Below are 23,558 nucleotides of genomic sequence, written 5' to 3' on the forward strand. Positions count from 1 at the left end.
ATATCCACTATATTGTCTATGTATGAGTTGATCGTATCTGCCTCAGTTTGTGTTTATTTGCTCTGAAAACAGAGCCTCAGTATATGTCCTCTACATGCTCTATATGTAAGTTGGTGTGGACATTGCTTCAGTGGATCTGTTCACTATATGCTGGATATATTAGTGGAAACACAATATATGTGAATTATATAAGACACATCCTCTATGAGTCCACTCTAATAATGGTTCTATGTGTGGGTAATTACTCACAACCTCAGTATATGTGAGTGCTATATGTGCATGAAGTTCTGTTGAAAACACAGCCTCACTGTTTAACCCCTTAAGGACACATGACATGTGTGACATGTCATGATTCCCTTTTATTCCAGAAGTTTGGTCCTTAAGGGGTTAAACAGACTCAGTATATGTAACTAATACTGATATGTGCATAGGGTGCTGTTAAGAAACATCCACAATGTATGTGTTTCATATATTCTGATGCAGGTTGGTATTATTATATAACCCCAATTTATTCACAGCCTTGGTCGATTTAATATATACAAATGATCTAAGGTCTGTTTTGCGCTGAAATGTAATACAGCCCAATTCTAGCAAATGCACTGTTGTACTGGGTAAGTAACTAGTGCCTGCTGTGGATTCTCGATTTCAGTTTTTAATGAAGTAGATAAGGAAACATGCTGCTTTTTGGCTTTGTATTAGATTCCTTCTACCACAGGTGTTTCAGGATAAGCAATTAACACATTTTACCACTTCAGAGGGATTGCAGGTGTTTCTGAACCTGTCTGAGTGCCTCTCCCAGGAGAGGAGACCTGCATTTCCAAAATGGAGCATGGTACTGTTTAACAAATTTAAGGCCTTTTTGTGTGCACTCCTATGTATTTATACATGAGACCATTTCTCAAAAGTTTTTCTATTGCCAGATATCCTTTCCTCTCTTATCAAGATAGGTAATGTTTTTTTTTTCTTTCAATTTTGGTGGCAGTGTTTAACCTTCAAATGTATGCTGTTACTGATGCACAGCTTAGTAGTTCATGCTGGTTGCAGGAGCACAAATTGGGCTATTACTCGTTCTCATAAGTAGATAACTCTGAAGCCATTACCTGCTTTAAAAGCTGTTCATATTGGCTTGTTTCTCTCCTGGTCTTAACTTTAGTATCATTTTATTTTTCCGCAAACTTCTACTCTGAAGAATTCACTACTTCTGGTCTGGTTTGTGATTTTTATTCAGTTTTTTGCTCAATTCCCTGGAATTGGTTTAACATATTCTTTTATCCCTTGGGGACCTGAGAGTTTGCCAATCCCTTTAGGATATGTCAGGGGTGGCATGCATTTGGTTCGTAAGGAATTAATGTTCAGAAATTTCTGACAAGATTCCCCTGTTGTGAAGGGGAATATTATAATTTCCTTTCTGCAATTAAAGGTATTCTTTTCGGCTCATATGATCCAGGTAAGTTTTCGATACTTGGTATTGCAAGTATTTTAATTGAGGTAGGTCTTTCTAGTCCAATGGGCCATTCTACCAGGTTTACTATTTCAGGTAAAATTCAACTGCTACCAGAACAAGAGAGGTAACCCCTTAACAGGTAACTCCATTACGGTCCTCTCTTCTGATATTCATGGGGATTCTTCTAGGGGTCCTTATTTGTGGAATTTGCAACCAATGTATGGCTTTAAGTGGTTGATTCATCCTACATAAAATAATGTAATGCAGCTTGTTGATGACAAAAATTTGACTGATATGTTTTTACATGGTCTCTGTACCTAGATCGGTATAAGTTATGGTCACTCCTAACATTGCATTGATTTAATACTTGTGGATTATATACTTGTTTTGGTGTTGATATCTTACAGATAATACAAACTGCTTATTATCGCCATAGGCTCTGTCACAAGTATTTCATCACTATATGAAGATAAGGTAAGAGTAAGTAAGCGGTTGTTTATTCTCATAAGGATAACTGAATATCTTCTACTATCCTGCTTATTATGTGTCGGTTGCCACAATGGATCATGTGCCTCTGGTTACCACCTTCTCACTAATAAATTTGATTATACTGTTTGGCATAATCTGTACTATTTACAATATGTTTCTTTGAATGTAGGTACTGACGTGATTGATCCTTAACTAATCTGTATATGATTCTTCTTGCCTTTGCTTAGTAATGTCATTGGTTTATACCTCTCCTGTGACTGATCATTACTGTATCAATTCATCCCCGGTGTGAGGTATTGTTGTGAGCCTGATTTTTGATATATATATATATATATATTCGTTTATTGCAGTGTTTTAATAACACTTATTTCTCTACTAGGCTCTGCCTCTTTCTGACAGGCAGGTATTGATTTGTTTCCTGTATCCACAGGTAAGTAGTTCACAAGGCAAGAGGAAGCAGTGTGAACCGTCCTTAATAATTACATCCAGGAAGTAATTGGATTCTCAGTGTAATTCTCCCCGTGTTGAAAAGCATGGTGTGTCTGTTCTCATCCAACATTCTGTTATGCCTTTGTCAAGGTTCTGATCTGATGAGGTCATCAATTTGGTTTTAAATTTTATATCAAAATGGCATTATCCTTATCTAACTTAGGCTATCATGGCCTTAATTCCTTTCGGACTCTATCATTATTCAGGATAGTTCAGATATTGAATGCCAGGAGGTTGCTGACCTTGCAGCCTCTAGGTTAATTTACTTGTCTGAGCCGAATGTATGACAATATCCTATTGATGTCTTGTTTGGCTTTTTTTAAAGTCTTCTAAGATTTATGCAGCTCAATAATGGTTTTATAGCTATTAGCTGTTTTTGAACTCTGTCCCTCCCTCTATATATACTGCTTGGGTATTCCCCATGAGTAAATGCTGCCATGAATAATGTCAGGAAAAAATGAAAATTTGCTTCATACTTACCGTAATTTTCTTTTTCTGATCATTATTCATGGCAGCATTACGGTCCCACCCATATACTATAAGATGTGATGCTAGTTACTAAGACTGTCTGATGGGAAGGGGGAGGATCTATTTATACCAGTTTCAGAGTTCTATTTCCTGTCCTTTCTGCTGTGAGGGGAGGAGCTAACCCATGAGTAAATGCTGCCATGAATAATGATCAGAAAAAGAAAATTACGGTAAGTATGAAGCAAATTTTCCTTATATATATATATATATATATATATATATATATATATATATATATATATATATATATTTATATCAAAATACATGTAGAATGATATTCATTATATATATATATATATATATATAATTATCATTATATATATTTATATATAATGTAAAATAAATATGTAAATACGTTAAAAAAAAAAATAATAATAATAATAAAAAAGTTAAAAAAAAAAAAACTGCCTGACAGCCCAGGCAGAAAGTCTAGAGAATTGAATTTGCTAGCACTATATTTAACCCTGTAATGTTCCAAGACACCATAAAACCTGTACATGGGGGGTACTGTTTTACTCAGGAGACTTCGCTGAACACAAATATTAAGTGTTTCAAAACAGTAAAATGTATTACAACAATGATATCATCAGTGAATTTTTCACACACAAATGGCACTTACACGGACGATATAATTGTTGTGATACGTTTTACTGTTTTGAAACACTAATATTTGTGTTCAGCAAAGTCTCCTGAGTATAACAGTAACCCTCATGTACAGGGTTTATGGTGTTTTCAAAAGTTAAAGAGTCATATATAAGGCTTGCATCTCATTTTTTTCACATTGAAATTCGCCAGATTGGTTATGTTGCCTTTGATGGGATATGTCCAGTCTTTTTAGTAGTCACTTTAGTAGCTACTAAAAAAGACTGGTCCATACCCCTTTTGCAATACCTTGGGTTGTCTACTTTTGCAAATGGTATGCCATTATGGGTGTAAATTTAATTCCTGGGCTACTATACAGTCTACATAGGCAACGTGGCGAATTTCAATTTCAAATGTAACGTGCTATATTTGACCCTGTAACTTCCCACAATACCATAAAACCTGTACATAGGAGGTACTGTTTTAAACGTGAGACATCGCTGAATACAAATATGCTATTTTATTGCAGTAAAAGCAAACAGTATTATGACATTCACAGTTAGAATGTCACATAGAACTAAACATTTTTTTTAAATTCTTATTTTCTCCCACTTTTTAATATTTTATTCATATTAAATTATGTTTCATACCTAAATATTTGATGTTAAATAAAAGCCCTGTTTCACCTGAATAATATGATATATAATAAGTGTGGGTGTACATAATATGAAAGAGGTGAATTACGCCTGAACAGACATATAGCGCAAATTCAAGTTTTTGTTTACGTTTTGTTTTGATCACAACGTGTACATTTGGCTCAGTCCTTAAGGGGTTAAATAAGTTGTTTTTAAAGCTACTTGTTTACTAGAGGTAATTGTCTTGGATACCTTATGGATGTCTACATTCCACATATTTACCACAAGGGAAAGTACCTGTAACAAAAGAATGAAGCCAAGTGTGTCTAATTCCTTTTCTGTGGAAGTGGCTAGAAAACAACAAAAAGTCCCTCTGATTTTTTTCCCATTTCTAGCAGTGATTGAGGCGTATGGAGTAAGGGCTTTCTTTAGGTCATTATCATTAATCCATAAAGGCCAAAATCTTTGTAAGATCACCCTCATATGATGCCAACCTACATTAGAGGTGGCCACACACCAATTTACCTGACCAGTCTGCTTTCAATCTTGGTACGATTTGGTTAATAAAGATACACATTTTGACTCAAGTGCTGGGCTTGTTTGTAAAGTTTGGGCTTGTTTGTAAAAATCCTTTTCACTTGAACATTTCTTTCTCAATTTTAGATATTGACCTACTGGTATACCAAGTCTGAGAGGATGTGGGTGAAAACTATCCCAGCGTAGTAAGTTGTTGGCGTCAGGAACGTTCGGGGATCCTACATGCAGAATGCAAATACTAGTAATGTATACCGGACCTTAGGATGTCTGGACTAACATTACACACACAAAGAATAGTCAAATAGCGAGCCGAGGTAAGGGAAACCAGAAATCAGGATCAACGACATAGCAATAGCCGAGGTCAAAGGAACACAGAAGGAGGATTAGTCAAACTAAGCCAAAGTTAGAATACAAGGATACCAATACGGACTATGCGCTCTTCTGTCAAACAAGAACCTCAACAGGGCAATGAGTCTCTCCCTGGTTTCTCTTTAAATACCGTGTTAACTTAGGTAGGTAACCACACCCCCAAAATGTTCTCGTTCGAACACCTTGGCGGACCGTTGTGTTCTTAGCGTTATGACGTCAGCGCTCATTAGCCGCGTCATAAAAGGAGGCGGGTTTATCGCGGCTGGCGTGAGAATTGCTAGGGACAAGCTGAAAGTTAGTAGGAGTATCCCCAGTACCCTGCAATGAGATACCAGCCTGTGACATGCCTCTGACTGATACACAAGGTAACCTGACAGTTGGATGCAGTGTACCTGCGGAAAAGGGTGGTATCTACCTGATCTTTATCATCTGTAATCTGTTAAATAATGTGACTTCCACCAAACTCATAAGTAAATCTGAGATTTAAATTATTAACATTAAGAGATACACTAACACAACACACACACTACATACACTAACACAACACACACACTACATACACTAACACAACACACACTCTGCATACACTAACACAACACACACTCTGCATGCACTAACACGACACACACTTTGCATGCACTAACACAGCACACACTGCATACACTAACACAACACACACTGCATACACTAACACAACACACACACTGCATACACTAACACAACACACACTCTGCATACACTAAAACAACACACACTCTGCATACACTAAAACAACACACACTCTGCATTCACTGACACAACACACACACACTGCATACACTAACACAACACACAATGCATACACTAACACAACACACAATGCATACACTAACACACACTCTGCATACATTAACACAACACACACTGCATACACTAACACACACTGCATACACTAATACAATACACACACTGCATTCACTAATACAATACACACACTGCATTCACTAATACAACATGCACTCTGCATACACTACACACTAACACACTCACTGCATCCACTATACTGACACACAATCTGCATGCGCTACACATTAACACACTCTGCATTCGCTACACTAACACACACTCTGCATCCGCTACACACTAACACACTCTCTGCATCCGCTACACACTAACACACTCTCTGCATTTACTACACCCTAACACACTCTGCATTCACTACACCCTAACACACTCTGCATTCACTACACCCTAACACACTCTGCATTCACTACACACTAACACACACTCTGCATTTATTACACACTAACACACACTCTGCATTCACTAAACTATGCACACACTCTGGATTCACTATACTGACACACACTCTGCATTCACTACACTAACCTACACTCTGCATTAACTGTACACACAGCATCCACTACACAAACATCCTGTATTCACAGTACACACACTACATCCACCACAAATTGAAACACTCTGCATTCACTATACACAGACACTGCGTCTAATACACACACTACATCCACTACAGACACTGCATCCACTAAACACATTTCATCTAGTCCAAACACTACATCCACTACACAAACACACACTACATCACTGTACACACACTACATCCACTACTCAAAAACTCTCTGCATACACTACACATTAACACTCTGCATCCGCTACACACTAACACGCCCTCTGCATTCACTACACATTAACACACTCTGCATTCACCACACTAACACACTCTCTGCATCTGCTACACACTAACACACTCTCTGCATCTGCTACACACTAACACAATCTATGCATTCACTACACATTAACACACACTGCATTCACTACACATTTACACACACTCTGCATTCACTGCACTAACACACACACTACATTCATTACACTGACACACTCTGCATTCACTACACACTAACACACACTCTGCATTCATTACACACTAACACGCACTCTGGATTCACTATACTGACACACACTCTGCATTAACTGTACACACAGCATCCACTACACAAACATTCTGTATTCACAGAACACACACCACATCCACCACAAATTGAAACTCTCTGCATTCACTATACACAGACACTGTGTCTAATACACACTACATCCACTACAGACACTGCATCCACTAAACACATTTCATATAGTACATACAAACACTACATCCACTACACAAACACACACATCACTGTACACACTCTGCGTTCACTACACACACTGCATCTGCTACACAAACACACACTCTGCATTCACTACACAACCAGTATCTAATACACACAAACACTACATCCATTACACACATTCTAATTCACTTCCACTATACACACCACATTCAGTCCTGCATCATTGTCAGCGGACTAGGTAGGGCGCTTGCTCTATGTTTAGGACAGTAGGACCATGCAGAGAGCACTGAAACAGTACTCCTTGCAGAGTCAGCTCTTCGTGGGTTGGCCTGAGTGATGGACAGGCAGCCTGGTGTGTATTAACACCAGACTGACATGCCATTAACTTGGGTGGGTCTGCCCCTTTGGGTGCAGAGCTAGTGACACAATGGCAGCACCGCGTATTTCACCCTCTATAACTTTTCCTGCAGCTCTACTATCTAGGCTGACTGGGCTACTGAGGGCACAGGCCATGACTCCTGGTACTTATCTCTCCCAACCAGCCTATTTTAAGCTCAAAAAGGCACATTGTAAGTGCTGAAAACAGGCACCCTTTGTGGGTAGATGACTTTAGACAGGTGTCTGCTCTGCCTAATGGGAAATCCAACCCTGCGGAGGCTATGTAAGTCACGGTAGACAAAGTGTGACTAGGACTGCATAAAGAAAGCGATTTAAATCCTAAATGGCAGAACATTGAGCAGTGAGACTGCAGGGGCATGCTGCTGCCCACACCATGTGTAACCTATTAAAGGATAATAAGTGTTTAGTGGTTCACAAAAGTACCAATTCTTTTCTAATTTGAGATTGTGTCTGTAAGCTGAAAGCAGTAAAGAGAATTGTAAGTAAAGGGCTCACAGACAATGTTTTCCTTGGTGGGCAGGTGAGCTTCTATTAAAGTGGTATTAAAAACCTCCTGTTATTTAATTGTGCATGGGGATTTGGGATAGTGCACAGGTAACTTTTTTTTTATTGTTTATTTGTTCTATGAGTTTTGGCCAATCTATAATGTAGCAATTGCTGCCACCGAGGATTAGTGGGAGTTTGAGCGCGCAGGGCTTAATTTTCTGTGTTTATATTTACTTTGTCTTTTCTTGCTTCTTGGAGGAAGACAACTCCCACCTACATCCCAGAGACATAAAAGGAAGCAAGGTAGGACACTTTAGTGCCATATCAGTTTCTTTTGACTATTACCAATTTTATGCATAGCAAACAGATCACTTAATCTCTGCTTAACTTGTAATACATGTGTGAGCTTGTGCCTTAAATATTTGTAAGTTTCTATGGGATTTAAATAACAGAGTGTTTAAGAGTGTTTGATTCTCTACCTGAGCTCCCACATGTCCCATCTTTAGTTTCTGTATGTTGGTCCTGGTACTGTTCAAGGTTCTGAGGTTGATTCCCGACAACCTATTATTATACAACTTTCGCAGCTGTAATGCAAGATCATTATGCCTGAAAAAAATAAAGAGAAGTTGCTTAAAGGACTAGACAGAATAACCTCACACTCATGCACACTTTGTTGCTTTTGCAGACCCTTTAGTTTAACACTTATATGTTCAGCAGATCATTAGCCTCTTAAAGGGATACTGGAGGCACCAAAACAACTTTAGCGTAACAGAGCAGTTTTGGTAAATAGATCATGTCCCTACAGTCTCATTGCTCAATTCTCTGCCATTTAGGTAGGAGTTGAATCACTTTGTTTATACCAGGGGTGGGGAACCTTTGGCCCTCCAGATGTTGTGGACTACATCTCCCTTGATGCTTTGCGGGCATTATGGGAAATGTAGCGTGGAACATCTGGAGGACCAAAGGTTCCCCACCCCTGGTTTATACAACCTTAGTCACACCTCCTTGCATGTGACTTGCATGTCCTTCCTGAACACTTCCTGAAGATTAACCTTGATATTCTAGTATATTTAATTTCTTATAGTTTACCCTGTTAATAGCCTACTAGAGCTTGCAGGAGCCCCATGTATGTGATAAAAGTTAAATTTACAGAGCAGGAGATAACAGCTTCTAAATAAACATCTAATTGAAATAAAAAAAAATTGTTTTCACACAGGCTGTGTGAGACACAGCCAGGCGAGGTGCGGCTAGGACAGCATAAACAGAAGCAAAAGTGATTTAATTCCTAAATGCAAAGTTGTCACCGCCAAGGTCCCCCATCCCTTTATAATTCCAGAGTGATTAATGCTCCTTGCCACTATGTTATAGCTGTCTCACCCAAATGCTACTCTAGTCTCACGGTCTGGTATTATTGGATGCCTTACCACTTTCTCCCCTCCAAAAGGTGCCCTTATTAGTAGTTCTGGGACCAAGAGCGCCACAGTCAAAGTTTTAATGGAACACGGCAACTCCGCGATCCAATATGTAGTACCATATGGTTTATGGGTTGCACCTGGTCAGGCAAAAAAAGTGATTCCATAATTATAACTAGTGGGACTCAAAGCGCTTTTCAGCGCATGCTCTGGGAATTAACCAAATCGGCAGCTGAATATTAATAGATGTTATTATTACTCAATTGGTGGTACTCATTTTATCAACCTCGGAAGGATGAAAGGCTGATTTAGACCTGTGACCTTGCAATTTTGAACAGGCTTTGTAGTCAGTGAATTTACTAACTGAGCTACCTCACTGTCCATAAACCTCCCAGTTTATGAATAGTATCAGAGCTCCCACCTGCCCCCAATGGGTGGCGCTGACCAAAGGTGGAGGCTGGGGGAGGGGGGTACACATGCTAGGGTATTTACCTGGAGGTATTCTCAAACTTTCAAACTTTCCGTGGGAAACTTTTGTCATCTATGACAGCTAAATCTTGTAATATTCTGTATTTTGTGTTTCTAAATATTCAAACCGAACATTTCATGGGCCTGTGTCTCATATGTGCATACCATTGTCAAAGGTAGATACCTACATATCACTCATAGTGTATTTTGAAACATAGATAATAGAATTGATTATAAGTCTGTATTGCTTTTTGTGAAATATTAGCAGCTCACAAATTCAAGTAACTTCATAAACACATACCGTTTGCAAAGAGATCCCTTGCTTATTCACATTGTGTATTTTCAGCCAGGTCATGCAGCCATTTTTAGTACTGGGCACTTTAATGGCACAATATGTGTCACACACGTCATGTGTCCTTAAGGGGTTAATGGCACAATATGTACTAGGTACATGTCTATGTAATTGTCCATCCCAAACCATTACAGCTTAAAAGTAGGGATATAGACTTAAAGATGCTAAATATTTTGTGGAATGCAACTCGTTTTCCCTGACTATGAGCCGTGGGTTTTGTAGTTCTAATGTTTTATCAGTGTTAGATGCTCTAACATTTTACCAACACTCCTAATTTAATCAAATGGATCAAAAAGGTTACATGATAAAGTATATTTTTCCATTACCAACCACAAAGTACGTTGTAAATTTATGTGAAGGTTTGGAAAATAGAGTTTTCTGATGGGGCATATAAATGAGAAGTACAAAAATTGAGTAATCCCTTTTAGGTTTTGTTTCCAAAGTGTTCACAAAAACTGGCAGTCAGTGTTTATAATTAGCAACCAGTAGTTATGTGTATCCAAAATATACTGAATAGTTTCCAATCTCCAGGCCCGTATTTTGTGGAATACACATATTGATCGTTCTCACTATTAGTTGTTTGAAGATAAAACACGTAAAGGTGTTCCCAAAACTGAATAACATACACGGCTGACCCTGCATTTGTGCACTAAAAGTTCATCCCTTCACACATATATATTATAACTGTTAGACAAAGGAAGGCAAAAACTCCATTCAAAATGTATTGTGTTTTTTTTTTTTTGTTGTTTGTTTCTTTGGGAGATTCAGAATTAGTCCTGTGAAATTATGTGATGTTTTGGTTCAGATGAATTTCATCCATACAATAGTTTTGGGGGAAATGATCTGGTCAACTCAAAATGGCATGCAAATGGGCCAATCAGTGTACTGTAATATATAAATATTATGTACAGTTGCAAGAAAAAGTATGTGAAGCCTTTGGAATGATATGGATTTCTGCACAACTTGGTCATAAAATGTGATCTGATCATCATCTAAGTCACAACAATAGACAATCACAGTCTGCTTAAACTAATAACACACAAAGAATGAAATGTTGCCATGTTTTTATTGAACACACCATGTAAATATTCACAGTGCAGGTGGAAAAAGTATGTGAACCCTTGGATTTAATAACTGGTTGAAACTCCTTTGGCAGCAATAACTTCAACCAAACGTTTCCTGTAGTTGCAGATCAGACGTGCACAACGGTCAGGAGTAATTCTTGACCATTCCTCTTTACAGAACTGTTTCAGTTCAGCAATATTCTTGGGATGTCTGGTGTGAATCACTTTCTTGAGGTCATGCCACAGCATCGCAATCGGGTTGAGGTCAGGACTCTGACTGGGCTACTTCAGAAGGCGTATTTTCTTCTGTTTAAGCCATTCTGTTGTTGATTTACTTCTATGCTTTGGGTCATTGTCCTGTTGCAACACCCATCTTCTGTTGAGCTTCAGCTGGTAGACAGATGGCCTTAAGTTCTCCTGCAAAATGTCTTAAGAAACTTGGGAATTCATTTTTCCTTCGATGATGGCAATCCGTCCAGGCCCTGACTCAACAAAGCAGCCCCAAACCATGATGCCCCCACCACCATACTTCACAGTTGGGATGAGGTTTTGATGTTGATGTGCTGTGCCTCTTTTTCGCCACACATAGTGTTGTGTGTTTCTTCCAAACTGTAAACATGCAGCAATGTTTTGTTTGGACAGCAGTGGTTTCCTCTGTGGTATCCTCCCATGAAATCCATTCTTGTTTAGTGTTTTACGTATTGTAGATTTGCTAACAGGGATGTTAGCATTTGCCAGTGACTTTTGTAAGTCTTTAGCTGACACTCTAGGATTCTTCTTCACCTCATTGAGCAGTCTGCGCTGTGCTCTTGCAGTCATCTTTACAGGACGGCCACTCCTAGGGAGAGTAGCAGCAGTGCTGAACTTTCTTCATTTATAGACAATTTGTCTTACCGGGGACTGATGAACAGCAAGGCTTTTGGAGATACTTTTATAACCCTTTCCAGCTTTATGCAAGTCAACAATTCTTAATCGTAGGTCTTCTGAGAGCTCTCTTGTGCGAGGCATCATTCACATCAGGCAATGCTTCTTGTGAAAAGCAAACCCAGAACTGGTGTGTGTTTTTTATAGGGCAGGGCAGCTGTAACCAACACCTCCAATCTCATCTCATTGATTGGACTCCAGTTGGCTGACATCTCACTCCAATTAGCTCTTGGAGATGTCAGTAGTCTAGGGGTAAACAACAGATAAGGCTGGGGTGGGAAATAACCTCTTTACAAAAATACCAAAGTAAATCTATGATACCGAGGGGACTGAGGATCCAGACCACACCGAATATAGAAATGGATGACCCTGCCCTACTAAAAGAATGGGAGGAAGCGGCTGATACTTGTTCAAAAAAGTTTATGGACATCCTGCAAAGATTTGAGGCAGAAAGATTGAAAACCGTTAATGAGAAAGTTAAGACCGCAATAGAGGATATACAAAGCTGTAAGGATGATCCTTCTTTCAGTGCACAAGAACAAAGACTAGAACAAAATTTGAACAAATATCAGAATAATATAAAAAGCCGTAAACACCGGAAATTCGTCCGTGATAATGACGACTATAAAAAAGGTAACGTGTATAGACGTTTCAAAAAAACTGAGGATGGATTCAGACCACTATGAGACATCCGAATATGAAACGTCTGACACAGATAGTGAACCAACCCCCACTACCAGCAGTAATCGGAAACAACAGGGCAATAAAGGAATCCTTAAAAAAGGAGTGACTTTTTTAGGGCAGCCCCCTCGGGAGGGGGAAACACAGAACTACAGACAAACCAGGAACAGGGGCAGGGCACGCAGGAGATATTAAACAAAGATATGAGAGTAGTTAACCTGTCAGATATCGCTCTTACTTCTATCCAAATAGAAGTTCTGATGAGAGGACTATCTTTTGTCCCGATTCCTCCATTCAACCATTTTGAATGGATTAAAGACGTCAATCTGTTTGGCAGAAGACTAGCCCTACACAAATTCTTTAAAATCAAAGATGAAAAAAAGGCGAAAGAATTGGGATTTAACCTAAGAGAGTACCAATGCCTATAGGAATTGGTTACCTTATTAGAGGATAATGACGATACTGTTACATCTACTCCATACACAAACCTGCGACTCAAGAGTAAATTTACCCCCAACCTAAGGGAGTTCAAGAATATTGACATGTTTGTAGAATCCACCACCAACATGATAAAAATGATCAATACGGATATGCTTACTATGAAACCCAAAGGTAACCTATCCAAGACAGAATGGAAAGCCCTCTGCAGCTTAAAATAGAATGACAACATAATCATTAAGCCGGCGGACAAAAGCGGTAATATTGTGGTAATGAACAGACCGCATTACGTACAAACAATAGAAAACATTCTCCTTGACAATAAGACCTATAGAGTACTTGCCAATGACCCATCCACCAAATACCAAATGGAGTACAAAAAACTCCTGGATCAAGCATATGACGATGGCATCTTGACGAAAGAGGAATACTGTAGTATCTTCATAAAATGTCCAACAACTTCAACTTTTTATGGCCTCCCTAAAATCCACAAACAATATGAAACACTTACAGCTAGACCCATCGTTTCAGGGTCCAATAATCTCACCAGTAAGGGAAGCATATACGTGGATAGAATTTTACGACCATATGTAGAAACCCTACCCTCTTACCTCAAGGACACAAAGGATACTCTGAAATGCCTGAAATCATTGACGGTACCAAGAGGGTCAGTACTCTGTAGCCTGGACGTAGAAGGCCTATACTCATCTATCCCACACTCAAGTGGGCTAGACCATGTGGGTTATTTTCTGGAGAAAAGAGGTCCAGAACATGACACCCATACAAAGTTTGTACTAAACCTACTGATATTCATCTTGACTCACAATTTCTTCTTATTCCAGAACAAATACTACCACCAGTTGCAGGAGACCGCTATGGGGACATCTTGTGCCCCCGCGTATGCCAACCTGCACCTGGGTTGGTGGGAAAATGAGGTGGTGGTCTCTGCACAAAATTCACATTATACGGACTTCATCTATGTATGGAAACGGTACATAGATGATACCCTAGTGATATGGACAGGTACCAGGCAATACTTTGATGAATTTGTAGCAACATTGAATGTGAACAACATAAACTTGAAATTCACCATGGAATTTGGTGATCAAGCCCTCAATTTCCTTGACTGTACATTCACAATATCCGAATCCTTGAAGATCAACACTACCCTCTTCCGTAAACCCACATCAACAAACAATATGCTTAGATGGGAGAGCTATCATCCTATCCCTCTGAAAAGAGGCATCCCAGTGGGACAGTACCTTAGGCTAAGAAGAAATTGCTCATCAACGGAGGATTTCAAGATAAAAGCCAGGGTATTAAGAGAAAGATTCAGAGAAAGAGGGTACCCTATAAGATGCCTGAAACAAGCCTACCAAAGGGCACTGGATAGTGACCGTGAAACCCTTTTGCAAAACAATAAAACTGATACGGATAAACAAATTAGATGTATAGCCAACTATGATGCAGGCTGGGAGGAAGCGAAAAAGATCTTAAGCCGATTCTGGCCACTCTTGACACAAGACCCACACCTAAGGGACATCATCCCCTCTAGAGTGTCTGTCACGGCCAGAAAAGGAAGAAATATAAAGGACATATTAGTACCCAGCCACCTATCCACATCTAGACATACATCCAAGAACTGGTTAACGGTGCAGGGCACATATCAATGTGGGAGATGTGTAGCATGTGTTTTTATCGCTAAGGGATCTAAAACAATTACTGATTCGACTGATACCACTACAATCCCCATAAAACAGTTTTTCAATTGCAACACGTATGGAATGGTTTACTTATTAACATGCAAATGTGGCATGAAATACGTTGGAAAAACCATACGTCCATTCAAGAAACGAATAATGGAACATGTCCATTCAGTGACGTCAAGTAGGGACACCCCAGTGGCCAGACACGTTAGGTCTCAACATATGGACACACCCCGCTGCATCAAATTTGCGGGCATCGAGAAGATCCAGATGGGTAGGAGAGGTGGTGATCTGGACCAGGCCCTCAAAAGAAGGGAATGCTACTGGATCCACAAACTGGACACCCTATCACCCAAAGGACTCAACGAGGGGTTTACATTCACTCCCTTCATTAGTTGAGTGACCTTAGGAAACCCATAATTGTAAATCTGTATATATGTATAAAGAGTTTGTTTACTCATGACTAAGTTCGTTTTAACACCAAAGATACAATAGGGTTATAATACTTAACATAAGCTAACTCATATTGTGACACTATTCTAGCACATTAACTACACTCCCTATCATACAGCAGGGAAATATATGAGCCTAATGGGGATCTACATTAAGCATACACCGTCATCTTGTACATCATATTCAGACCACATATGATAGAGATGCCTTTATAACAAGATAAGGATAGATAGATATGAGGATAACAGAATTATTTAAAGCATTAGTATATATGCTGGTATTCTCTGTTACCTCTATACACTCCTTCTTTAAAATAATATATCTCTCGTTTGGCAATAACTACCCTTTATGCTTTTGATATGTATATTACACTATATCTCTGACAATAAATTAATAACTGTAGTTTTCTATGATTCCTGTAACGGACCGTTTCAACAGACAAGGGAATAAAATCCGTTTAGGCGATAATCCCCTTTTTGAGAGACAGGCACAGCTACTGCAGAACACCAAACTCCGAACTGGATACAAGATAACACTCCGAACTGGAACAGCTGAACAAGAAAAGCATACAATCCGCTTACACTCCTGGCAGTCAGCTTACAATCCAATTCCCCCCAAGAACGAGACGACACTTCATTTTGAGGGTTAAACAGGAACTCCGGACTGGCTCATCCAGCCTGGCTTTTATTTCCAACTCACACATACAGGCCACACCCAGGGGGAGGCATAAAAGAACCAATGACATAGATGTTACCTCCCACACATCCCCTCCCCTTAGTGTGACACATAATCCCATTATGCATACAGTTTAAAATATACTTTTACACAACTTTCCTAACTCTAAAACCATACATCACATTCACATAAAAATACATATCCACAATCAATCCATTCAGGGGAACAACATATAAAAAAATGGCATGGATCAGACCAGGGGTTCAAAAGTTAGTAAAGTATCTTTTAAAACCCCTAGCTTCCCAGCTCAGACTGTTTGTTTTTTACAGAGCCTTCTCTGTGCTGGAGAAGTAATCTAATTATCTCCAGCACATAGACAGACTCCATTAACCTTATGGTTACAGAAAGACATAAAACACTTTAAAATACAGAAAGTTACTTTTTAACCATAACACACAGACATTTCACATATCCCCAGATAGCTGGGATCTGAGCGCACAAAACTACCGAATAGCGCGCAGATCCTATTCACACAGTACAATTGCCATGGAGCTAAAGTCTTTCCCATAGTCTTTCATTATATGAATAGGCTCCATGGTATAGCTATCTGGGGTATCACATTCCCATAAAGTCTGGTCCATAGTCCAAAGGCAGCAGGCGGGCAACCAGGCTTCTCCAGTTCACAGTGGCGAAGTTGGTTTCGCCACAATTCCTGTAATTGGCTGTACCCGTAATAGCTTAATCGCCCCCTGGCCATATTGCATCCTATAAATAACACATATAATATCATATCCTTAGGGACAACAAGTATGTGACTGTCCTTCTTGTTTGTTTCCTGGAATATACTGTGCCTTTAAGATATGAATAAATCATGCTATGGACATGTTTGTAATTAGGATATATGCATATGCCCTCCACATTTCTGGGATTAAAATTGTGCCCTGAATTGTTCTTCAGGATAGGTGTACCATGTGCAATAAGGACGTTTCGTAATCTCATACCTTTTTTGGTCATGATAAAACCAGTATCACATGGGCGGCAGCATCTGGACACGCCCCCAATGACGAGGATGGGCGGAGCTATGACACATAGACAGCCCATCCTAATTCTGGCGCGAGAGAATCCAAATAGATGCGCCCTGTGATTGGTTATCGGACAAAAGTAAAGAGATATAAAAACGAGCCGGCGGCAGTGTAACATTTACCTTTGAAAAAGGCGCTTGCATAGCGCCGAAACGTGCGTTAGGTTATGCTTTTTTAACTATCACCAGCACTTTCTGTGTGTTCACTAGGTGGGGGGAGGTAGATGAGAACATAGGAGACCAGTGGCGTACACACAACCCATGGGGCCCCGGTGTACGCCACTGGTCTCCTGCGCGGGCTGGGGCCGCAACACATGGCGGCGCGCGCGCGCTTACTCTGCGCGGGCTGGGGCCGCAACACATGGCGGCGGGCACCGGGTCGCAGGGCTGCAACCTGTGTGACCGTGGTATGTACACCAGTGCATGCATAAACACATACACTTAAAGGACCACTACAGACACCTAGATCACATCAGCTCAATGAAGTGGTCTGGGTGCCAGGTCTCTAGTTTTAACCCTGCAGCTGAAAACATAGCAGTTTCAGAGAAACTGCTATGTTTCACTGAGGGTGATCCAGTCTCTAGTGGCTGTCTCATTGACAGCCGCTAGAGGATTTTCTGCGATTCTCACTGTGAAAATCACAGTGAGAAGACGCTGAACGTCCATAGGAAAGCATTGAGTAATGCTTTCCTATGGGCGGTTTGAATGCGCGCGTGGCTCTTGCCACGCATGCGCATTCGGAGCTGAGAGGCGGATCGGGGCGGAGAGATTCCCAGCGCCAAGGGAGTCCGGCACTGAAGAAAGGTAAGTGCTTAAGACACGCACACATTTACTGACAGACACACACTCAGTGACAGACATACATACACACTCACTAACAGATGCACACAAACGTACTCAGTAACAGACACACACACTAACACACACACTAACACACACACATTAACATACACTCACACACACACACACTCTAAGACTAACACACACACTAACACACACACTCTAACACTAACACACTCACTAACACACACTCACACTCACAAACACACACTAACATACACTCACACACACTAACACACTCACTAACACACACTCACACACACTCTAACTCACACTCACAAACACACACTAACATACACACACTAACACACTCACTAACACACACTCACACTCTAACTCACACTCACACACACTAACATACACTCACACTCACAAACACACACTAACATACACTAACATACACTCACACACACACAAACAATTTTTTTTTTAATACCCCCAGCCTCCTTACCTGCGGGAGAGCTGAGGGGATTCCCTGGGGTCCAGTGGTGTTGCTGGCCCTGCTGTCACCCGGCTGGCCGGTCCTGCGGGCGCGCGAGGGAGCACTGTCTCCTGGGTGCTTCCTCTTCAGCTCCCTCACGCGCCGCGTACTGATGCCGGAGCCGGAAGATGACGTCATCTTCCGGCTCCGGTATCAGTGCGGTGCGCGAGGGAGCTGAAGAGGAAGCACCCAGGAGACAGTGCTCCCTCGCGCGCCCGCAGGACCGGCCAGCCGGGTGACAGCAGGGCCAGCCTCGGGGGGCCCTGAGGTGGCCGGCTCCTGGGCCCCCCAGGAGAAGAGGCTGGCCCAGTGACATACATACCTGGGTCGCAGGGCGGCCGGGCCCCCTGGTGGGCCGGGCCCGGTCGCAGCCGCGACCCCTGCGACCCCGGTATGTACGCCACTGTAGGAGACTGATGTTTATATCAGATTAGAGCAATTTGGTGCTTCTCAAAGCTAATGGCCGTGATGTTTTAATTTAGTAACTCTTCAATAGGAGCATTAGCGTGATTATTTGTTTCTTAAGGCTATGCTACAGAATCTTTTGGAGAGATTATAAGTTCTAAATTTCTGCACAAGCTTTCCAGTGTCTGTAAAGCAATATACTAAGCAATTTGGGGCATTTAGCTCCTTATATGGACAGCTCATCTTAGGCACTCTGGTGAAGTTTAGTAACTCTTCAACAGGAGCAATAGCGTGAATATTTGTTTCTTAAGGCTATGCTACAGAATCTTTTGGAGAGATTACAAGTTCTAAACCTCTGCACAAGCTTTCTATTTTTTGTAAAGCAATATACTAAGCAATTTGGGGCATTTAACCCCTTACTTAGACAGCTCATCTTAGGCACTTTGGGGAAGCTCGGTAATTAGAGGGAATAGCAACATATCACATAAGATTTGCAAGTCCTGGATACAATTGATACTATGTTTAAGGCTTTAATGTCTAAACTGTATCAATCCTACAATTGACTAAGTTAATAGCTCTACTCATAAGAGATACTATCTTTCCTTATCTCTTTCAAGGGCCTTTAGTCCTTTACAAGCAGTGAATATTGTCTATCTCCTACACAGACTACATGGATACTTAAAGAAACCCTTGATTATATGGTTTCAAGTATTGAACTGTGTAAGATTGAATTGCTCACTCCTTTCTCAGTTGTATACATTACTACCTCCCTCAATACAATTTATTAGATGTGTTAGCATTATTTATAAGTTTCCTTTACTTTTCTGGGGAATTTATACCCTACAATAAAGGTGTTTTTTATTTTCATCCATAAAGAGTAGACTCATAGAATCTTTCCTGGTGCCCCTGAGCTCATCTGGGCTTGGGTCCACCCTCAGTTCCTACATTTAGGGGTTCACATACTTTTTTCCACCTGCACTGTGAATGTTTACATGGTGTGTTCAATAAAAACATGGCAACATTTCATTCTTTGTGTGTTATTAGTTTAAGCAGACTGTGATTGTCTATTGTTGTTACTTAGATGATGATCAGGTCACATTTTATGACCAATTTGTGCAGAAATCCATATCATTCCAAAGGGTTCACATACTTTTTCTTGCAACTGTATATAGTTTGCAGTATATGGTTTTCCATATACTGGCATTTGGTTCACAGATCAACTGAGAAAATAAAATATCGATAAAGTAAGGAGGAATAAACATATATATATATATTTATATATTAAATATGCATTAAATATATATTATATAACAACATAGAAATATGGATTTCATTATTTATTTTTTACTGATCGGCCTTTTTTCCCTCTATTGGTCACTTCTCACTTGATCTATGAATAAAATAAACATTTAGTGGCTTTCCCCTAACCATCAATCATTTTTTTTTTTTTATTTTTTTTACACCACAGATGGAACTCGGAATCATGAATCAAACTAAATGGTATCGCATCATTATTTGGTGATTCGTCCATATAGCTTTATTGGAGTTTGGTATTTCCGACAAACTGCAGATTGCCCAAAATGCTGATAAATCACAATTTGTTTGAAATTAAATGCACAAGTCTAGTGATTTCTCCTTAACAAGCTGTTTCCCCACATACCAACTATTATATCCTTGAATATTCTTTTATTAGTCTGTTATCATAGCTTCTGTGAGTTGCCTTGGAGGTAGACAACACAACAACAAAAAATCCTACCCCATACAGAGATAGTTTGGAAAATTTTAGACACACAAGAAAATGTTAGGGTACAGGAGATCTATAGCTACGTTAGATCAGATTCCTTTTTGTTAGAAGGTCTTGATAGGAGCACGGGGACCTGGAAGTAGAGTAAAGTAATGTTGGGAAGATTGTTATCTTATAAAGGTTCACTAAAATTGGGTTGGGCAAAAGTGAGAAGGGAGCATGCTGAGAAAGAGTAAGTCGTCAGGATGTTTAGGAATAGATAACCCACCCTCTGCACTCTCAGCCAATCAATGCCCCCAGGTTGGACAAGATTTATGCTGAAAATGCAGAAGTGTTCTGTAAACGATCCTGCTATCCGTGCAGTGCTGGTCCTTGTAGCGTCTCCCGAAATCCCAGTTGAGTAGAGTAAAATAGTGATTAAATCCCCCAAACATGAGTCGAGACTTCATGAAGGGGTAAAACGATCTGTTTATTGATGGCCAAACTCAGCCCTTTTATGATGGTCTTCCAGCAAGGGAACTCCCACAGGGGACCTTGTGGAAAACTGTGACAAAATATACAGCACCAATCAGTGTACAGTACAATTATTAAACACACTCACAGTAACAGTGTAACCCCTCCTCTCTATCCTGGAGATAATTAACTTAAGTGGTTGCAGAGAACCTAATTATCTCCAGGTAGAGAAAAACATGTGCTTTTTATATTTTACAAAACTGTATTAAAATCTATAACTTAGATTTAACCGAACATATTCCCCCTATTCCACATACCCCCAGATAGCTTGGATCTGAGCACATATTATAGGCGAATAGCGCTCAGATCCCACGAACATAGTTCTCAATAACGTCGAGTAAAGTTTAAGTTCACCAGTTGTTTGTGTAATTCAATCCAAAGAGAATTCCATAATTGTAGCTACCTGGGGTCGGTAGGTCTTGGGTGAAAAGAAAGTCCTGAACGGCAAGGTGATTAACATGTTCGGGAGATATTAACCGTATGAACGAGGACTCGGTACTTATCAGCGGTGGGTGGCAAAATAAGTGTCCAAAAATAGTTCCAGAGGATTCTTGCCTTTCGACCGCTGAGTGTTCGATGGTTTTAAAATGGCGACTGCCACGTGTTCGTCAAACGAACGAGGACCACCATGCCTTTCGTCAATTACCTTGCGGTTAACCGCAGGGTCTGGGAGGTAAATGAGGGGCACACGACCTCAGTGGGAGGTCGGGTGCTTCGGTAGTTTTGTTCGGTTCTTTAGCACTATACGAATTAGGCGTATATACGCATGATTAAACAAAATGCTGTTTCTCTGAGGATTGTTAAACAGGGATTTTGTTACATGTTCATTCTGCATTATCAATGTGGCTGAGATGGGGAGGTCCCTTGGTGCTTGTTTGTAACCAACCAACCATTCTTAAATATTTTTAATGTGTTTACATGGAAGGGCCCAGGGCTTTGAGTGCCTCTTTAGTGTCTGCTACTACTTTTCATCTATATCATCCATTTTTTAGCAACAACATTTTAAATACACATCAACTCTGGAATATTTTAGTGTTTGGACATAGCATTTTATCAATAACATACCCATCAATCAATGGGAATTTCTTCATAATCCCAACTGCTTGTTCCATCAGTTGATCATCACTGACAGAAGACACAAAGGGTATCAAAACATAAAAAATCTTCCATGAAATTAAACATGATATCCTCATTGAAGAAATGAAAGTCCTTTTTGCCATGATAGGATCACACTCTTCAGTATCAACACGTTTCTGCAAGTAAAGGAGAAGATGATGTCATTTTATGGCATGTCCCGACAGCTAGACATTCCATGTTAATAAAAAAATGAAAATTACTGAGATCATTAGATAAACAAAAGCAGAACCCATTACAACGTTTTAGTTAGCTATTTTATACTTCAGAAATCTTTGTAGGGGGACGTTATGCTTAAAAATTAGAGAATAAATAGTACATTGCTTATGTAAATGGAAATTAATTATAAACATGCACTCAGAAACATCCAATTAAACACTGACTATATCGTATACAAAGACAACTTCCAAAGGATAACTCACACTACCAGAAAAATGTATATCCTTGGAATCCCAAGAAAAGGTTCTAGGACCACCAAAATGTAAATGAAACAGTATGGAAAAAAAATTAATGAAAAACTAAAATGAAATTAAAAAATATATACAAATATGAAAATATAAAAGCTGCCTTTTTCAGCATTTCCTCTGCTTGCACAGACTTACTCAAGGACCAGCATAGCATAACTCTCTCTTGGTGATGCCAACATACAAATACCCGTAGCCACTTCATTAAATATAACACATCCCTCCTTTATTTCCAGTAGAATTTCTATGAGCACCATGCGATCACAGCATTAGAATATCTCTCTCTCTCTTCAGTTGACTCATATCATGACTAAAGGTCATGTTTTTTTGTGATTTTCCTGTGTTAGATCATACACAGTGAATAGTGCAGGGCTACAACCCGAGTTAATCAGAGTAATGTTTGTGTAATCTTGAAGAAGGGACATGGAGATTTACAGGATTTCTCTCCTAGTTCTAGTTATAAAATAATCCTGGACAAATCCCAAGTCCTCCCAATTGCATTCCCTTTTCAGTCCAAGCAGAAATTACAAAAACATTACGGGGTACAAACGGGGGATGGCTGGCAACTTGTGGCCTAATGGGCCAGTACAATTGAATGGATTTTTTTGTGCACAAACTTCAACAGACCTTGGTGTGAATGGCCCTAATCAT

The 23,558-nt window shown here is 39.9% G+C and overlaps 1 protein-coding gene across 1 annotated transcript in view; it reads right to left on the bottom strand.

Annotated features, from left to right (window-relative positions):
* The window catches only part of LOC134579084 (dipeptidase 2-like), a 140,911-nt gene extending 118,334 nt beyond the window's left edge, over positions 1-22,577 (bottom strand). Inside the window, exons 1-2 of the mRNA XM_063438247.1 lie at positions 22,375-22,577; positions 8,552-8,678 (exon numbers count right to left, since the gene is read on the bottom strand). Of these exons, the coding sequence (XP_063294317.1) occupies positions 8,552-8,678; positions 22,375-22,529 (282 nt within the window). The 5' untranslated portion in view covers positions 22,530-22,577. The remainder of the gene's footprint in view (positions 1-8,551; positions 8,679-22,374) is intronic.
* Positions 22,578-23,558: the final 981 nt, after the last annotated feature.

Source organism: Pelobates fuscus, chromosome 12 (genome assembly GCF_036172605.1).
Source record: "Pelobates fuscus isolate aPelFus1 chromosome 12, aPelFus1.pri, whole genome shotgun sequence".
Lineage (NCBI taxonomy): Eukaryota > Metazoa > Chordata > Amphibia > Anura > Pelobatidae > Pelobates > Pelobates fuscus.